We start from the raw sequence: 21403 nt of genomic DNA, 5'->3' as shown, positions 1-21403 counted from the left end.
TAAAATTTCAAATTTTATAGTCCGAGATTCAATTGAAAAATGTATTCATTCAGAAAGGTAAGTTAAATTTTATTAATTTTATTGTATAAACTGTGGCACACATAACAAGTACTTGTTTAAAAAGAATAAACCATCTGTTGTAATTTGTATCTTGTTTATACACATTTTTGCATTTTTTATTTGTATTTAAATTAGTTTTTCGATTTGTCAAGAATCATAGCAATAAGAAGTTTTTATTTTGTTTTCGTTGTTGTTGACAACAAGCGCGTCACTATCAATAAGATTTTTGTAAGAGCGTCGTTTTGAGTCGTGTTGTACCTTCGTTATAATTAATAAATAATTCGTTACAACAAAAGCCAGCAAATCGTTATTCGTTACGAAGAAGTGTTAACCAGCGCTATAACATACGTTATATTATTCAACATGGTCCTTCGAGCCGGATTAAATTAATTATCGTCGTTTTTGAGATTATCATCAGTCGTGGTTGCCAAGCAACACAAACAGGAAAAATTTGGTGAGCTGGAATTCAAAGGAAATTCGGAAGAACCTTCGTCGGGACACGTTATCCACGGGCCGGAAGCATCCCCCTTTAAGTTTGAGCGTGTCGTAAGCATATAATCCTTTTTTTCCATTTCCTTTTCCCTTGCTTAAATTTGAATCAATTGCGTTGCGTTCATTTTACGTATTATCATGTCGGAAATAGAAACTTTAATAAAAAAACGTGGCATTGTCAAAGGCAAGCTAACAAATTTTTCAAAATTTATTACTAAATCGAAATTAGATGATAAGGGTAGTCTCGATCAGACGTGGGTTTTTGAGTTGGAACAACGGTACGATCGTGCACTTAATTTAATTAGTGATTTCGAAATCATTCAGGAGAACATTGATTTAGTAAGCGCCGACGGGGAGGTGCAAGCGTTAGAACGAGAAAATTTTGAGACGGCTTTTTACGCAAGCACTGCGGAAGCCAAACGTATATTAACAAATAGCAAAAATTCTCGCAATTCTTCTCTCACTGTCAGTCCTGCTCCGGAGCAATGCGTAAAGTTACCGGTAATTGATTTACCTAAATTTAATGGAAATAGCGAATCATGGCTGGAATTTCACGATATTTTCGAGTCATTGATTCATAATAATCATGCCGTGAATGACGTTCAAAAATTCCATTATTTGTTATCAACTTTAACGGGTGAAGCTCGACAAGTAATTGCGAGTTTAGAAATTACCAATACAAACTATGATGTTGCGTGGGATTTAGTTTGCAGTCGATATAACAACCCTCGAATATTAGTGCAAAATCACATTAAGGCACTTTTTAAAATTGAAAGAATTACTTCCGTTAACTCGAATGTAATACGCACTTTAATTGATAACATTCGCAAACATTTACGTGCATTAAACACATTAAAGGAACCCACCGATAAATGGGACACATTAATTGTATATTTAGTTTCCACTAAATTGGATTTCGAATCAAACCGTGAATGGGAACATCAAAAAATACAGATTGATAAACCCACATTAGACGATTTATTGGATTGCTTAAAAGGTAGAGCTGATTTATTAGAATCACTTGAAGATAAAGGGGCGTCTAAATCATTAGTTAAACATCAGTCAGCTACTAAAGCTAGATCATTTGTAGTCTCAAGGCAGATAGATGCAATAAAATGTGTTTTGTGCAAGGCCGAACATAATCTTCAACATTGCCCTGAATTTCTTCAACTTAACATACAAAAACGTATAGAGCAAGTAAAAAAATTGAAACTTTGTATGAATTGTCTTCGATTGGGTCACTTTATTAATCAATGTAGGTCGGGTCTATGTAAACAATGTAAATCTAAACACCACACCCTTCTGCATATCACATATAATCGTTCAGATTCGCAACAATCACCAACAACACAATTACAAACTCTCACATCTAGTTCATTAACAACTGTACAAACTTTATTATCAACTGTCACTTTACATGCATTTGATCGGCGAAATAAGAAACACACATTCCGTGCACTACTAGATCCAGGTAGTCAAAGTAGCTTCATAACGACAGATCTTCGCGAAAGGTTGCATCTCCCTGAAACAAAAACAAATATCAGCGTTACGGGAATAACACAATCTAAATCTACAATTTCTAGTTCATGTTTGCTAAAAATACATTCGCATTGTACTAATTTTTCACTTCAAGTTACGTGTCTTGTCCTTCCAGTAATTACTAGTAATTTGCCTCAGTTCGCTATCGATGTTAATTCGTTAAAGATTCCTGCTCACCTACGCTTAGCTGATCCTGAGTTTTATAACCCAAATAGTATTGATATGTTGCTAGGCGCAGATTACTTTTGGGAATTGTTGTGCATAGGTCAAATCAAATTAGATGATGGACCGGTTATACAAAATACAAGGTTCGGGTGGATTGTTTCAGGTCCGGTTCAAACAAGCGCTGTGCCTTCTATACAGTGCAATTTAGTTCAAAACGCACAGTCATCAAAACTTCACGAACAACTCACGCGTTTTTGGGAAGTTGAGTCGGTGAACGTACCCATTTCGCTATCGAAATCTGACGCGTTCTGTGAGAAACATTTTCAAGAAACGACCTCGCGAACGGATGACGGCCGATTCATAGTTACAATTCCAATCGATGGAGAACTTCATCAATTGGGCGAGTCGTACCACAATGCCAAAACACGCTTACTAAGTATGGAGCGTAAATTCAAGCGATTACCAGAATTCGGTAATAAATATCGCGAATTCATGCGAGAATACTCTGAATTAGGCCATATGCGTAGGGTAGTATCGCCGCAGGAATCAGATAAAAATAATTACTATATACCCCACCATGGTGTTATAAACGAAAAAAGCGCAACCACAAAGTTACGAGTAGTGTTTGATGCGTCGTGCCCTACATCCACCGGTTATTCTTTTAACGATCTGCAGGTTGTGGGTCCTACTATCCAACCAGATCTATTTAGCGCTGTAGTCCGGTACAGACAATATAGCATAGTTGTAGTATCAGATATTCAAAAAATGTATCGTGCATGCCTCGTTAACACGGAACAATTAAGGTTCCAACGTATTCTATGGCGCGATTCCGAAAATCTTCCAATAGAGGTTTACGAGTTAACCACTATTACCTACGGTACAGCATCAGCAAGTTACCTAGCAACTCGCTGTTTAAAGCAGTTAGGTTTAGAAAGCTCCGATCCAGTGATTGCTAACGTTATTAAGAATCATTTTTACGTAGACGACCTTCTTACGGGAGCGGATTCAGTTGAGAAAGTTATGTACATTATTGACGGAGTATCACTAACTTTGAATGCGGGCGGTTTCAAGCTACATAAATGGGTTTCTAACAATCCCGCAATATTACGTTGTGTATCAGATAGTAGAGCGGAAGATATAATAGACATGGGACGTAGGGAAAATACGCGTACGTTAGGTCTGATGTGGGATCCTCAGAAAGATGTCTTTAAATTTAACATTAGCAAAAACACAACTATGACACGGGTTACCAAACGATCTATTCTTTCTGAGATAGCTCAAATCTTCGATCCGTTAGGGTTATTGAGTCCTGTTATCATAAGGGCCAAAATTATCCTTCAACACATTTGGCAGGAGGGATTGGATTGGGATGTTTCACTTCCAAATCAAATTTACACACGTTGGTGTGAATTTCGTGACATGTTAGTTCTATTAAATTCCATTGAAATTCCACGTCATATTTCGTTAAAAAATGCGAATGAATTTGAACTACATGGATTTTCAGACGCATCAATTAAAGCATACGGAGCTTGTGTTTACTTACGAGCTACTAATTCTTATAATGATTGTTCGGTTCAATTAGTATGCGCAAAATCCAGAGTGGCTCCAATAAAACCTACTACGGTTCCGCGATTAGAACTGCTTGGTGCTTTGTTACTTACCGATCTTGTTAATAAAGTTAGAGCAGCTTTAAATCTAGAAATTAAAAGAGTAGTGTACTGGACTGACTCTAGTGTTCTGATAGGATGGCTAGGAACTGATCCTAGTAAATCACATACATTCGTAGGAAATCGCATTGCGCGAATTCTTGACTTATCGAGAGCGTCTGATTGGCGCTACGTTTCAACCGAGCACAACCCCGCAGACCCCGTTTCACGCGGTATAGACTCGGGAGCCCTCGCGGATTTAACAATATATTGGTGTGGTCCTGTATGGTTAAAGCAAGATGAGTCGTTATGGCCACGTAGAACGTTTCGTTCTGAAAGTTTACCGGAAATAAAGGTTAACGTTCTAAAAGCTACTATAATTGAAGAATGCGTTATTCCGTTCACGCGCTTTTCTACCCTATTTCGGCTACAACGTGTAATAGCATATTGTCTGCGGTTCATTAATAATTGTTCAAATAAATCTGATAAACGAACGGGTTCTTTAAAATGTTCGGAATTGAATGAAGCGCAAATTTACCTAATCAAATGTAGTCAACGAGACTCATTTCAGGATGAAATCAATCATTTGAGTGGCAAGGGCAGTTTGCCGCAGAAAAACGAACTAACTAAATTAAACGTATTTCTTGATCACACTGGTATTATGCGCGTAGGCGGTCGATTACGCAATTCGTCTTATAACGTTGATAAAAAGCACCCGATGCTACTTCATAGTAAACACGTGTTAACGCGGTTGATCTTCGAACACGAACACGTACAACTTCTTCATGCAGGTCCGCAACATTTACTAGCTTCAATACGGGATCGGTATTGGCCGATTGGGGGGGAGAAATCTTGCCAAAAAGGTAATCTTTAATTGCATGCGTTGTTTTCGAGTAAAACCGCGGGTGTCGCAGCCTATTATGGGCGATTTACCATCGCAACGTGTTACTCCAGCACCTCCGTTCAGTACCACCGGCGTCGATTACGCTGGCCCGTTTCTTTTGAAAGATCGGAAAGGTCGCGGTTCTAAAACTTCAAAATGCTATATTTGTCTATTTGTATGCTTTATAACACGTGCTATACACCTTGAATTGGTGTCGGATTTGACTTCTGAATGTTTTATTGCAGCACTGCGGCGTTTTGTTGGTCGCCGTGGAAAGCCGTCTCAGATTTTTTCGGATAACGGTACCAATTTCGTCGGCGCGAATCGCGAGCTTCACGAGTTAGGAACGTTCCTACAAGGTTCCAATCAATTAACCGATGTGATTGAGAATGAGTCGATTAATTGGTCATTCATTCCCCCTAATTCGCCTCATTTCGGCGGTTTATGGGAGGCAGGCGTTAAAGCAACCAAATATCATTTAAAGCGGGTCGTTGGCAATGTAATACTTACCATTGAACAATTTTATACGCTGTTGATTCAAATTGAAGCTATCCTAAATTCTCGCCCTTTGTCACCCTTGTCCACGGATCCCAATGATTTAACACCCTTAACTCCTGCGCATTTCTTAATTGGGAGAACGCTTTCGGCCCCACCAGATCCAAGCCTGGATCACGTCAAGTTAAATCGGCTGTCCCACTATCAATATACGCAACGAATTCAGCAAGACTTTTGGAAGCGTTGGTCAAAGGAATACATTTCGGAACTCCAACGCCGTTCCAAGTGGTCAACTAAAACAGAGAATCTTAAAATTGATGAATTGGTTGTAGTAAAGGATGACAACTTACCAACATTGAAGTGGTTATATGGTCGCGTTATCGCTCTACACCCTGGTTCCGATGGTATTGCAAGAGTTGCTACCATACGCACCACCAACGGGATTATCAAGCGACTAACCAATAAACTTTGCCCGCTTCCAATGACAAATTAGTACTAATTTTGATATTATTTACTTTTTTTGTTATTGTTACCTTAGGTGATTGTCTATTAGATATAGACAATCAAATAATTTGTTATAATATGTTTTCTTTAGCGCTCCCCCCTCCCATATGCTCACTAATTTTTTTTTTTTTTTTGAAAGGCAGTCCTTTCAAGGCGGGGGGCATGTTGTAATTTGTATCTTGTTTATACACATTTTTGCATTTTTTATTTGTATTTAAATTAGTTTTTCGATTTGTCAAGAATCATAGCAATAAGAAGTTTTTGTTTTGTTTTCGTTGTTGTTGACAACAAGCGCGTCACTATCAATAAGATTTTTGTAAGAGCGTCGTTTTGAGTCGTGTTGTACCTTCGTTATAATTAATAAATAATTCGTTACAACAAAAGCCAGCAAATCGTTATTCGTTACGAAGAAGTGTTAACCAGCGCTATAACATACGTTATATTATTCAACACCATCACAGTAAAAATTAAAACGATACATTATTTGAAGCAATACCATAAGATAAATAATACAAATGATGCAAAACCAAATACTGATGGTGGAGAATAATCCATTCAACTGCAACAAAACTCGCATTAAATTTATTAATGAGTCAAAAGAAGGGCTTAACAGCTCATTTCTTTTATGTTTTATGTGCGGGATAAAAAAGAAGCTTTACACTGAAGAAAGCAAAGAGTCTATGAGATAAACTCTGCTATTGTTTCTGTTATCTGTCGGTACCGGATATACACAGACTGAAGAATTATTGTTATGTGTGGATATACCACTTATGTTAACAAAAACACTCCAAAAATATCAAGAAACCATAAGTGACAAAGTCATGGATTAAGCATGGCAGTCTATGAAGAACGCAGGTGAAGAAGAATTTAATTTAGTTACAGCTTCAGGAGAAGTAAATAATGACTGAATTCCTATGATAACCTTAATTGCAGATGCCTGATGTAAACGCTAAACGCTCGAACAACGTCAATTACGATGCATCATCCGGAGTGGTACTGCTATAAAATAATTGTATACAATAAAATAAAATACTTGTGTATACAGGGTAATTCAGGTAGGTAGCGAAAGCCGATCAGGGTTATGTTGCTATTGATAATGATAGCAATTCGGTTATAACTTATGACTCAAGTTATGAGTGACATTTCATATGAAGAATATAAAAGAAAGAAGAATTTATTGGAAACTTGCAAGATGGATGCATTAACAGAAACAAAATACAAATTACACAGTATCAATCAGAAATGGATCCAAGAAAGGTATCTGTGCCTAACTGCATCGAGATTTGGTGATGTATGTAAGATGAGCAATGACACGTCTTGCTTAAATAAAGTTAAATCAATCTTGTACTCGAAATTTGCTAGAAACAATAACACTAAACATGGCCAAGACTATGAATGGCTTGCAGTAAAAAAATTTGAAAGTAAATATGCTTGAATATGCTTAAATGTACTTGTTAGCAAATTCTTGAGCTCTATTCATTCGTAAGATATATGGATTCTTAGTTGCAAGTCCAAATGAAACAATAAAAAACGAAAATGCCATCGTCGAGGTGAAGTGTCCAGCGAATTTTAAGAGCTTACATCTATTCAACGATGGCAAATTAAAATTTCCTAAAGATTTTTCTATTCAGGGCTGTTTTATTTATTACACTATTAGCCATATTTTGTATACTTGAATCATTATTTAATATTATTATTAATTAGGTATTACATATTATTTCATTTACTTATACAAGGTGATGCAGACCATCCATGCAGTCCATTTTTTTAAACGGAAATATTCAAAAAGTTAGAATGAAAAGTAATAATATTCATAAAATGGATATGCTTTGCACAGCCAAGAAACCACATTTATTCATCTATTAAATTTTTTCTTTAATTTTTGTAACTACCTGTGTTTTCAAATAAAATTACTTACACGATTACTCTGAGACACCTGTATATCAAACGAACGCATAATAATACAACAAAGATATAATTTATAAATGTTGTACCGAACTTTTCACATTCCCTGTATTGCAAATATATCTATTTTAATATAAAATGAAGTTATCAATGTTATTTTCGTTTTAAAATGATATAAATGTTTTATGATTCGCAAAATTATTTATTGCATTTGAAATTGATGTTTGCCTTACATTGAATTGAATTATAAACCCACAATCTTAGATGTTCTCAACGTCTTTCTCTAATTTTTCTATTAAAAAATTAATATTCTATTCATATCGAAAAAAGCATTAAAAACTGATATTTGCGTAATGTAAATTGTTGTGAACCAAAATACTTAAAAAAAACGAACATAGTAAAAAAGTGGGCTACGACTACGATTATTAATAAAAAATCAAAATAATAACTAAAATAATAAATAAATTGGAAAGTCAATAAAAAGATTGATTGTGATTCGTAATTAAGAAAAATTGTTAATAAACAATAATATTTAGAAGAAGTCGTTTAATTTCTTCATTAACAACATCAACGAGAAAAAGAATCGTAATAAAATAAACACGATGTTTTTTTTATCTATAAAGGGTCGGGCCTAGTAGAAAACAAACTCCGCCTCGTTGCTTCCGAACGTCCGTCGTCTGCGCCCCTCAGAAACTGACCGACCTGGTAAAGTGGGCTCTTAACACTGACCACTAACGCCGCGCGCCGTTAACTAAGTTAACAGAACAGAAAATATAGGGAATAAACGGTCGAAGACGCGTCAAACTGGCGGGCGTCTTCTTACAAAAAACGGGTTAATCTAACTTATTTTACACATGACGGTGTGTGATTTTACTACACACAATAGTAATGTGGACCATACACGAATTGTATAATAATTGTAGTAAAAAGAACAACGCGCTTAAAGTTTTTTTACATAAAATACCAAAAAATATACAACAAATTTTATTTAAATATTACTACAAAAAATATCAAAAACTAACACCGGCTGTTTTCATTCACGTTGAAGACAGCATACCATACATTGTAGTAAATACTAACACAATTTTTGTACTACAAAGCGCTAAGAATCAGTACAATCGTGTTCTGTGTATATCGACAAACGGTGTATTAGAAATTAATACAATTGTATCAGTTTTTACGACAAAAAAAGTACTACATTGTTGTAGTAAATTAGTAGAAGCCGGTTTTTACTGTGTGGACTCCTTGGATATGACTCAAGCAGTTCAAGAGCCTACAAGGGTGATTTTATTATTGTTTCTAATGAATTAACGGTGCGGGATGCCCTTGTTGACGAAACACTAGCTATATCGGACCATGCCTGGTCTTCTGCAGCATCGGACTGAGAAAGATAAATTCTAATCCCCATCAATATAAACAATTTAGAAATCTTAAAAATATAAACTTGGATTTATTTGAGGCTGATGTTAGCAATTATGGTTGGGATTTAATTTATGAGTTGCATAACATTGACGACAAAATTTCATTCTTAAATGCGGGTTTGTTAAGTTTGATCGATTTTCATGCTCCTGTAAAAACTGTACGTATCACGAGGCCTCCCGCACCGTGGATAACCGAGAATTTGAAATTTATGATGAACCTAAGAAATAAAGCTTACCGAAAATTTAAGCATTCTACGAATCATAATGATTTTATGTATTTTAGGCAGCTCCGCAATTTGGTCAACTCTAGTGTTTGTCATGAAAAGAAGGCATATCTGCGGTATCGTTGCGGTGCTGATCCGGGTAACATTTGGAAACATCTGAGAGATTTAAATATCTTAAATAAAACTCATTGTCACATCATTAGTTCTTGTCATGCACTTGACTGAGTAAGGTCACTCTCACTGCCTCGTGACGATCTGTTAATAAATCTTATCAAAAAATGCGTTTTACGGAGGGTAATTTACGTGAGCTTAAAGATTTGTTTAAGGAATCAGTTGATGAACTGATTAGAAATGAATCATTCTTATCGAAGATTGTTAATATAATAAAAACGCGATTTACTGCGGATATTGAGGATCTTAAGAGGCCTACCTAGCTAGCGAAAAATTCGAAACGAGATTCGCTCGTGTACACGCCTAATGCGGCAACACCGGTCCATGTGTTCCACGGATTCTGTCATAGTAAGTTTTACTTTTATTTTCACTTTATCAGTAACATTGATAGGATACCATATTATGCTGAGAGCTGTCGGAAATAAATATTAATTAATTTCTGTGCTGGTTATTGTTATTTTTTAATATATTATCACTTTTTACTGAAGAAGGTTTTTTTACTTTGTAATGTAGGTGAGCATTTAATCATGTTTATTGATGGTGCAACAAAAGTGCAACAAACCAAAAAAATATATATTTAAGTAAATAAAATCATGATCACTATAAAATTATCAACAAAAACGACCGGATTTGTGTATAAAATAACACTTTGTATATTTATAGGAGTTAAATATAACAAAAGACGCTGCCATACCTCCCTCCGCTACAAATCCAACAACACAGTCAGTATTTAAGAAGAACCAGTCTAGTGCAACAATCAAAGATAAATCACTGCGACGAATTTTAAAGAAGAAAGAGAAACAGATCCGGAGACTTAAAAAGAATTATGAAAATAAAACCACATTAGAACCACTGAGAGATATGTTAAGCACACCAGAATGTGTCTGCCTGAAGAAGTATTAACTACAAATGACATTCAAGACTTAATTTTGTTCCTTTTTGTTTTGTTTTAATTCTTGTCTTGGTCGCTCTGTTACTTTATTCTACTCACTGAAATATTGTTCCTTTTTGCTTTGTTTTAATTCTCGTCTTGGTCGCTATGTTATAATTTATTCTGGTCGCTGAAATATTGTTCTACTTGATACGAACAGAGACAAATAAAAAGAAATATTAAAGTTTATATAAATTATTAATTTGAAAACAATAATTACTTTATAAGTAAAACAACATTTTATCATTAATGCTGTCTACTGCTCGTTTTCGCTGTAATACTTCTAATTTTAGTCGCTTTGTAGAATTTTTTTATTCTGGCTTCTTAAATCTGTTGTTTGCAACTGCAATTTGTATTCCTAAATTTGTCTAGAAATTTATTTGACTTATGGTATGTTAGAATTTTTCATGGGTTTTCCTCTAGCCTTGAAGCAAATGCTTTACTATTGTACAAAAACGCCCCCATGAAAACGATTAAATGTAAATATTTGTCTATAAATATACATAGATTTGTTCTTCTGAAGTTTGCATTTTTATTTAATAATATTTTATTAGTTTTTTTAATAACAAGTTCAAAAAATCACTGTTTTCATCTTACAACTTGTTCAAGTTTTGAGATGAAAATTTTTGATATTTTGGAACTTGTTATTACAAAAATATGTTAAAGAGTAATGAGACTTATATTCAAACGAGCATTCAAATTCCCGCTCGTATTTATCGATCCACTACACTACCGCCATCTACATCGATTCAGTTTATGTGAGAGAGAAAGTACCATACGAAGTTTTCATTAGTTAAACAAGGATAGATAGGAGTGCCACTTTTATTAGCCCGAGTCCGGCCTCTGTATACTCTGTGATTTTATTCTTAGTTGAATGCATTTGAATACGAGTCGGGGCCGCTTTTTGGAACATAGCTGTTATTACTAGTATTTCATTATTATCCATTGTTAGTTAAAATTATATATTTTCTCGAAAAGGGATGTTTGTGGATGCCCATCTTATCCGATTCTTCATTATAAAATAGCACAGTATACCAAATTTTATCTGTATATGACAAATCATTGAAATTATTGAAGTTAATCTATACCTTAGCCATTTATTGATTTATACAGGATGATTTATCAGCTCACCATTAAACTTTGACATATGATAGCTAATCCACTTACAAAAAAAAATGTTAATAAACATATATCCACCGGTGTGAAGACAGCAGTAAAAGATAGCAGTAAAAATTTCCGATGATACCCGAACGCCCATAGACGTCCGTAATACCGGACACACGGGGGCCCAATTTTTTCAAACAAAGAAACATTACATTATCAACTTAAGAAGTTAATTACAGTATATTAAAAGTAATTAGACAAAATTAAAATATATTTATCACTAATATCAAGGTACAATCAGCAATTTTAATTAAAATAACTGGCTGCAGCTCCCGTATTGGTTCGAAGATCCGAACTAAACTTTATATACGCCTTCTAGGCATGATAAGAAGTATATTTATCGAAAGAAATTCCGCTTGCAAAGGGTCCGCGGGGGTGAACTACCCCGCAGTAGATTATAATTTACTCTACCGCCCTTATTCGGTTGAAGATCCGAACCAAACTTTACACAAATCTTCTAGACTACATTAGAATCAAATATCCGTTAATAATTTTCACTTGCATAGGGACCGCGGGGGTGAACTACCCACCAGTAGATTTTAATTACCCCTACCGCCCTTATTCGGTCGAAGATCCGAACCAAACTTTACACAAATCTTCTAGACTACATTAGAATCAAATATCCGTTAACAATTTTGACTTGCATAGGGACCGCGGGGGTGAACTACCCACCAGTAGATTTTAATTACCCCTACCGCCCTTATTCGGTCGAAGATCCGAACCAAACTTTACACAAATCTTCTAGACTACATTAGAATCAAATATCCGTTAACAATTTTAACTTGCATAGGGACCGCGGGGGTGAACTACCCACCAGTAGATTTTAATTACCCCTACCGCCCTTATTCGGTCGAAGATCCGAACCAAACTTTACACAAATCTTCTAGACTACATTAGAATCAAATATCCGTTAACAATTTTGACTTGCATAGGGACCGCGGGGGTGAACTACCCACCAGTAGATTTTAATTACCCCTACCGCCCTTATTCGGTCGAAGATCCGAACCAAACTTTACACAAATCTTCTAGACTACATTAGAATCAAATATCCGTTAACAATTTTAACTTGCATAGGGACCGCGGGGGTGAACTACCCACCAGTAGATTTTAATTACCCCTACCGCCCTTATTCGGTCGAAGATCCGAACCAAACTTTACACAAATCTTCTAGACTACATTAGAATCAAATATCCGTTAACAATTTTGACTTGCATAGGGACCGCGGGGGTGAACTACCCACCAGTAGATTTTAATTACCCCTACCGCCCTTATTCGGTCGAAGATCCGAACCAAACTTTACACAAATCTTCTAGACTACATTAGAATCAAATATCCGTTAACAATTTTAACTTGCATAGGGACCGCGGGGGTGAACTACCCACCAGTAGATTTTAATTACCCCTACCGCCCTTATTCGGTCGAAGATCCGAACCAAACTTTACACAAATCTTCTAGACTACATTAGAATCAAATATCCGTTAACAATTTTGACTTGCATAGGGACCGCGGGGGTGAACTACAAACCAGTAAATTTTAATTACCCCTACCGCCCTTATTCGGTCGAAGATCCGAACCAAACTTTACACAAATCTTCTAGACTACATTAGAATCAAATATCCGTTAACAATTTTGACTTGCATAGGGACCGCGGGGGTGAACTACCCACCAGTAGATTTTAATTACCCCTACCGCCCTTATTCGGTCGAAGATCCGAACCAAACTTTACACAAATCTTCTAGACTACATTAGAATCAAATATCCGTTAACAATTTTGACTTGTATAGGGACCGCGGGGGTGAACTACCCACCAGTAGATTTTAATTACCCCTACCGCCCTTATTCGGTCGAAGATCCGAACCAAACTTTACACAAATGTTCTAGACTACATTAGAATCAAATATCCGTTAACAATTTTGACTTGCATAGGGACCGCGGGGGTGAACTACCCACCAGTAGATTTTAATTACCCCTACCGCCCTTATTCGGTCGAAGATCCGAACCAAACTTTACACAAATCTTCTAGACTACATTAGAATCAAATATCCGTTAACAATTTTGACTTGCATAGGGACCGCGGGGGTGAACTACCCACCAGTAAATTTTAATTACCCCTACCGCCCTTATTCGGTCGAAGATCCGAACCAAACTTTACACAAATCTTCTAGACTACATTAGAATCAAATATTCGTTAACAATTCTCACTTGCATAGGGACCGCGGGGGTGTACTACCCACCAGTAGAATTTATATTTTTTATCCAAATCTAATTTTTGTTTTCATTGTTTCATTTACTTGTTGGTATTTTTGGCAAATTAAACCTAGTAAACCAAAAGATAAGAATGTCATGGCCTTCTAACAAAAACACATGGTTTTTGGAAATCTATGTATGATTTTGATAAATTTATCAATATTAGGGAAACTACAATAAATAAGTATATGAATATTTATAGATAATTTGTAGAGAATAAAATTCCCTTCTGGTAGGCTAAAAAAATTTGAGGGGTTCCATTTAAAATTTTCGATTTTTTTACTGTAGCGAGCTATCAGCGAATTTATCTTTTTATGTTGCTAAGTTATTTATTACTATGTTTATAAAAAACAATTATTATTGTTAATTTCGTAATAACGTTATCATTAAAATTAAATACATTTTATTACAACAAATTTTTTTATAAAAGAATTAAAATACGCTTTACACTTACCATTGAATATGCAGAAACGGTAATATAAACCTGTATGCAGAAACCTGTATACAGGTTTCTGCATACAGGTACTGTAATACTGTAATAAAACAAATGATAATTTATTTGACAACATCTGAAGAGTAAACGTACCAATTTAGAGCATTTTCGAATGAAGGTTGCTGAGATATGGGATTATATAGAGCATAATAATAAAAAGTAGCATATAGTATAATTTGCCAAAAGGAAATTCAAATCAAAATAAGTCGAAAACGAAACATGTTAGGTGCTAATAACTTTTATCAAAGTCAACCTATTTTTTGGTTTAGCCCTGCTTGATTAAAGACTAATTTTAAACGTATTTTCAATTTTTAAAAAACAAGTGAGCCTTGACAGTGAAAGAAAAACTCTTTTTGTGGCAGCTAAAGTACCTTTTCTGTTTACAGTACGTGAAAGTGTTACTAAGAAGTTTTGTTCAGAATGAAAAACTTTGATAAAAATCCATATCAAACAAAATTACTTTCCTGTCAATGTTAATCTGTCAAACTGTAATTTAGTAAACTTAAAGTGTTTTTTAAATACAATATTAATTAAAATTAATTAAAAGAAGTACTTGTTGGCGTTTAATCAAAAGATTTCTTACAGCAGGAAGTGTTCACTATACGAGAAAAAATTATGATGAAACTGATTAACTGTCTTCTTTTGTGGGTGAATAAACACTTAATTTTTTGTGAACATTTTAAGAACGGTTTGTTTATTTCTCCCGAACAATCTGAATCTCAAAACAAGAAATCGTTATAATGTACTATTGACGAAAATAATAAACAATGGGTTTTATCAAAGTAGGCCGATGATTCCGACAATTTGCATATGGTCATAACTTTTCATTCTGAATAAAATTTCTTAGTAACATTTTAGCATATTGTAAAGTGAAAAGGTACTTTACCTGACGAACAAGAAGTTTTCGCTTCAGTATCAACACTCACTTTTATATGTTCTAAATAAGTTTTTAACCAAGAAGGGCTAAATCCCAAAAGATGACAATTAATATCGACAAAATTTTAAATTTTATAAAAGTCGTTTTACCTATCCGGGAACACACTGCATATTAAAATATAAAAAATAAATAGCTGTTAAGAATATATTCAGCAATGTAAAGCAATGTTGCTACAATAATTATTTGAGTGAATAGGCGATGAAATTTCACCCTAACCACCAAAGTAGTTTTATAATATTAAAATAACATACATTCCAAAACCGTTGAAAATTGTTAACGGATATTTGATTCTAATGTAGTCTAGAAGATTTGTGTAAAGTTTGGTTCGGATCTTCGACCGAATAAGGGCGGTAGGGGTAATTAAAATCTACTGGTGGGTAGTTCACCCCCGCGGTCCCTATGCAAGTGAAAATTGTTAACGGATATTTGATTCTAATGTAGTCTAGAAGATTTGTGTAAAGTTTGGTTCGGATCTTCGACCGAATAAGGGCGGTAGGGGTAATTAAAATTTACTGGTTTGTAGTTCACCCCCGCGGTCCCTATGCAAGTCAAAATTGTTAACGGATATTTGATTCTAATGTAGTCTAGAAGATTTGTGTAAAGTTTGGTTCGGATCTTCGACCGAATAAGGGCGGTAGGGGTAATTAAAATCTACTGGTGGGTAGTTCACCCCCGCGGTCCCTATGCAAGTGAAAATTGTTAACGGATATTTGATTCTAATGTAGTCTAGAAGATTTGTGTAAAGTTTGGTTCGGATCTTCGACCGAATAAGGGCGGTAGGGGTAATTAAAATCTACTGGTGGGTAGTTCACCCCCGCGGTCCCTATGCAAGTGAAAATTGTTAACGGATATTTGATTCTAATGTAGTCTAGAAGATTTGTGTAAAGTTTGGTTCGGATCTTCGACCGAATAAGGGCGGTAGGGGTAATTAAAATCTACTGGTGGGTAGTTCACCCCCGCGGTCCCTATGCAAGTGAAAATTGTTAACGGATATTTGATTCTAATGTAGTCTAGAAGATTTGTGTAAAGTTTGGTTCGGATCTTCGACCGAATAAGGGCGGTAGGGGTAATTAAAATCTACTGGTGGGTAGTTCACCCCCGCGGTCCCTATGCAAGTGAAAATTGTTAACGGATATTTGATTCTAATGTAGTCTAGAAGATTTGTGTAAAGTTTGGTTCGGATCTTCGACCGAATAAGGGCGGTAGGGGTAATTAAAATCTACTGGTGGGTAGTTCACCCCGCGGTCCCTATGCAAGTGAAAATTGTTAACGGATATTTGATTCTAATGTAGTCTAGAAGATTTGTGTAAAGTTTGGTTCGGATCTTCGACCGAATAAGGGCGGTAGGGGTAATTAAAATTTACTGGTGGGTAGTTCACCCCCGCGGTCCCTATGCAAGTCAAAATTGTTAACGGATATTTGATTCTAATGTAGTCTAGAAGATTTGTGTAAAGTTTGGTTCTGATCTTCTACCGAATAAGGGCGGTAGGGGTAATTAAAATCTACTGGTGGGTAGTTCACCCCCGCGGTCCCTATGCAAGTGAAAATTATTAACGGATATTTGATTCTAATGTAGTCTAGAAGATTTGTGTAAAGTTTGGTTCGGATCTTCAACCGAATAAGGGCGGTAGAGTAAATTATAATCTACTGCGGGGTAGTTCACCCCCGCGGACCCTTTGCAAGCGGAATTTCTTTCGATAAATATACTTCTTATCATGCCTAGAAGGCGTATATAAAGTTTAGTTCGGATCTTCGAACCAATACGGGAGCTGCAGCCAGTTATTTTAATTAAAATTGCTGATTGTACCTTGATATTAGTGATAAATATATTTTAATTTTGTCTAATTACTTTTAATATACTGTAATTAACTTCTTAAGTTGATAATGTAATGTTTCTTTGTTTGAAAAAATTGGGCCCCCGTGTGTCCGGTATTACGGACGTCTATGGGCGTTCGGGTATCATCGGAAATTTTTACTGCTATCTTTTACTGCTGTCTTCACACCGGTCATATATCCTATTTTAATTATTTACGAAATTATAACACTTTAAAGTTTTAATTTTTATATCATAATTAACTGCTCCATTTTTTTAAAACATAAATACAGTGAAATTCCCCTAACTCGAATCACTAAGGGAGCGGAAAAAAACTTCGAGTTAGAGAAACACAATTAAACACATTTGAAGCCTAGTCAAATGCTTGAGCTTAGGAAAATTATTCGACTTAGAGGATAATTCGAGATATAGAAGTTCGAGTTAGGGGAATTTCACTGTATTACAAATGTTGTTCAAAATAGCCTCCTTCTGAAGGACGAATACATGCTTTACAATGACGAATTAAAGAGTTCTTCAGCCGAATTAAAATGTCTGGTTGATTTCTTGTGTCATTGTCAGTAGCAGCCATTTGTATTTTGTTTAATAACTGTTATCGTGTGTTAATTTCCACTTGATACACAATTTGTTTCATATGACCCCATAAGTAGAAATCCAATGGATTAAGGTCGGGGAATCTAGGTGGCCAAACAAATGGACTATTATTACCAGTCCACTTGTTTGGAAAATATTGATTTAACCACTCGACAACTACTTTTCCGCGATGAGGTGGGCACCATCGTGCTGGTACCACATATTTTGAATTACATTAAGAGGTATATCTAATTATTTATACCATCTCGTGTAAAGCATAATTCATCTGTCCAGAGCACATTTGAAATGAAGTCATTATTTTGGGCATATTACTGCAATAACCATTCACAAAATGCTAACCGTTGCTGATTATCTCCTGACTTTAAAGCTTGAACGTTCTGTTTACGATACGGATGAAGGACTTGACGGTTCAATACGTGCCATGCAAAATTTTGACTTACATGTATGTTGTGTGCTATTCTTCGAGTGCTGATGGAAGGCTTATCAATGACAGCATTAATTACAGCTTCTTCGTCCTCTACATTAACTACATGCGGTCGAATAGGACTACCTGTTTCTCGAAGTCTTCTGAAAGAATCGCTAAAAACTGAATAATATGGCAAATGACACTGTGGAAATCTTTCTTGATATTCTGGTACTGATTGTCGAGCATTTCAATTGCAAAAACCATACACGAAAATTATATCAGCATACTCTTCAGTGCTTAACGTAGATTTTGAGTTTCTTCTTGTATGTAATAATTAAACCTTACAGCAAACTGACATATTACAATGGCAACTTTGTTTTTGTTGAATGTTTGATTTTACTGACTATTAATAAATTCGCTGCAGAAAACTTTAAAGTGTTATAATTTTGTATATAATTGAAATAGGACATATTATTTCCTCACTCAGAGTGTTGCTCAGAGTTAACCCACGTGGTAAGTAATGCCACTTAACTCAAATTTTACACGTGGTTTTTTTGACAATGTCCAAAGTTTTCGCTAATTTAGTGCAATTTACGAACTCACCCTGAGGAAGCGTCGAAAATAGGACATATGTTCATTAACATTTTTTTTGATAATAGGATTAGCTATCATATGTCAAAATTTAATGGTGAGCTAATTAATAAATCACCTTGTATTTAAAGATTAAAAATGTTTACACTAGTTGTCATAATTTTTGCTCTAGCAATATATGTGGTTGAAATTATGCCACCACTTACAGAAACACCATGTATTTTTATACAGGTGCCCATTATTTATGGAATATAGTATACAGGTAATTCAAATTCGAACCCCACCATTGGGATCTCAGAAACCATAAGAGATACACAGAAATGGTTAAATGGGGGCAAAGTTGCGTATCTTAGAGCTCATCATTTTTCAACTAAGTTTTTGGATCTAGCCATTTTAGTTTTTAAAACATTGTTTTGCATTCTACGTAAATTAAATGTTTAAATATAAATTAGTGATATACAAATTTTTTGATCTATCCGAAAATATTAATCGCTTCAGGTTTGTTTTTCTTGGGAGACACTACGCCGACGTCTCGGTTACCGAGAATACCGAGCTCCACTATGTCTCAGACAATGTTTGGGTCGGAGCAATATTTGCGATGTTGCCGTATTTATACTCTGCAAGCAATCAAAACCGACTAAACGTTTTAAACCCATTTTATTTAAATTTGCTGCATTTAATAAAAAAATTGAACTCTTTAAATATGATTTACTTTACATTTCACTACCTGGTGATGCATTCCGTTTTTAAAAATTTTTTAAAACGTGATTTTAGAAACGTTACGCGACATTTTTTGAAAAAACTAAATGCATCACTAAAAACTATATAAAAAAATAGAAATTTTGATGTAACAAACATACAAAAATTTTAAACGATGGCTGAATAAAATGGTATTCGTTGTTTTTGCTAATAGGTTATCCTCTTAACAATGATTAAAAATCTGTATAGGCTTCTTTGAAAATTCCCGGCCACACCATCACAGAACCACCATCGAAACTTTCGCATTTTATAATTGTATAGTCCACAAATCTTTCATTTCAACGTCTTCATATTCGCTCCTGACTATCGGGTGATAGTAGACAAAACCACTACTCATTCCTCCATTGCTCGATCTCCCAATTCACATGTAAGCGCGCAGATTGAAGACGCGCACGTCGATATCTAGGAAGCAGCCTCGGCCCTTTGGCAGCCTTCTTGCAGCCAGACCAGTTCTAGCAAGTTTTCAGCAAATGGTTCTCTCACTGACATCAACAACACGTACCATTTGAAGACGATGCCGCGCCTCTACAGCTGTCGTCCTACGATTGCTTAGAACAATAAAACGGTCATCAGCTACTATTGTTACTCATCTTGATTTCACAGGCGATCGCTTTAAAATACTGCATCTTCGTTAGTAACAGAGATAATAGAGTGAATAAAAAAAGAAAATGCTCAGAAAAGATTGGGCTACTGTTTGATTCCAGGTAATACCCTCTGCTGTAGCAGCTGCACCCCACAGGGTGTTACAAATTTCGAGAATAAAAGTTTTTCTCATTTTTCTCACCCCGTATATGCTCAAATTAAAATCTGAACGAAAATTTCTATGGCAGGATTATTACAGAAGAATCAACCTTTCCATCAAAAAAAGAATCATCAAAATCGAATGCGCGGTTCTCGAGAAAGCCAGCTTTGAAGTTGTGGCAAATTTATAGTGGCCGGTTTTTTTTGCCGGTCAGTTTATTTATACCAAGACGATAGAACCTAAAGACGACTAAAGCTAGAACTAACAGTTGATTTAGAACTATAATGATGTTTTATGGTGAAAATAGTGGTTGTTGGTCGCCTAGGAGGTCGTCAACAACTTAACTTACAAAGACGTGGTTGTTTATGGCACAACATCATAGTGCACGAATTTCTTCACGCTGCTGGTTTTTATCACGAACAAAGTCGCTACGACCGCGATCAACACGTTCGTATATTATGGGAAAATATTCAAAGAGGAACCGAACACAATTTTAATATGCAAGGAAGGAATACAATCACTACTTTTGGGCAACCTTACGATTAAGGAAGTGTTATGCATTATCACGAGACTGCTTTCCAAGGCATTTTTTAAGGTATAAATGTGTGGGCAATTGCACAAAAAAGTAGCTGAGGTTCGCGATAGCTGCAACTTTCTATCTTTCATAATAATTGAGATACCCTGCAAACCCATCGAAATTTGGACACCTGTACAGTGGATTTTCCCATTCGAAAATTCCAAGCTAGTTCTTACATAGAACTTCCTTCTGACAAATAACTACAATAATTTTATTACATAATTTAAGTTTTTTTATAATATAACATTAAACAAAAACTTACTGTAGGGTTACTATCAACTTTTGAGCCGGTGACATTGCACCTTTATTTGATGTATTTGCTAAAAAAGGTTCAACCAGTCTTAACAATTCCTTAAACTCTTCGAACGACATGCGAACATATTTAAAAAATTGCAAATCGTCTTCCTGTTTTTCCAACATGTCTCTAATCAGAGTGGCATAACATCCCTCTAATTCTCTATTTTTATTGATTGGTTTTCTGCCAAAACGCCGTTATTTCTTAATCTTTGTGCGATTAATAGAGTTACATTCAAGCACATTACACTATCAGCGACAACAATTTCTTTTTTATTCATAATAAATAAAACAGTTTCACTCCAGATTTCTTTTTTTTTTTATTTGGCACG

At 35.3% G+C, this 21403-nt stretch overlaps 1 protein-coding gene across 1 annotated transcript; it reads left to right on the top strand.

The window, feature by feature from the left end:
* The first annotated feature begins 690 nt into the window (after window positions 1–690).
* LOC139429341 (uncharacterized) lies at window positions 691–4776 on the top strand. The gene has a single exon (XM_071195027.1). The coding sequence runs from the start codon at window positions 691–693 to the stop codon at window positions 4774–4776; it is 4086 nt and encodes a 1361-aa protein (XP_071051128.1).
* The last annotated feature ends 16627 nt before the right edge of the window (window positions 4777–21403 follow it).

Source organism: Onthophagus taurus, chromosome 3 (genome assembly GCF_036711975.1).
Source record: "Onthophagus taurus isolate NC chromosome 3, IU_Otau_3.0, whole genome shotgun sequence".
In the NCBI taxonomy this organism is placed as follows: Eukaryota; Metazoa; Arthropoda; class Insecta; order Coleoptera; family Scarabaeidae; genus Onthophagus; species Onthophagus taurus.
Note: the sequence above shows the minus strand (reverse complement) of the source record. Positions and strands in the feature narration are given on the sequence as shown.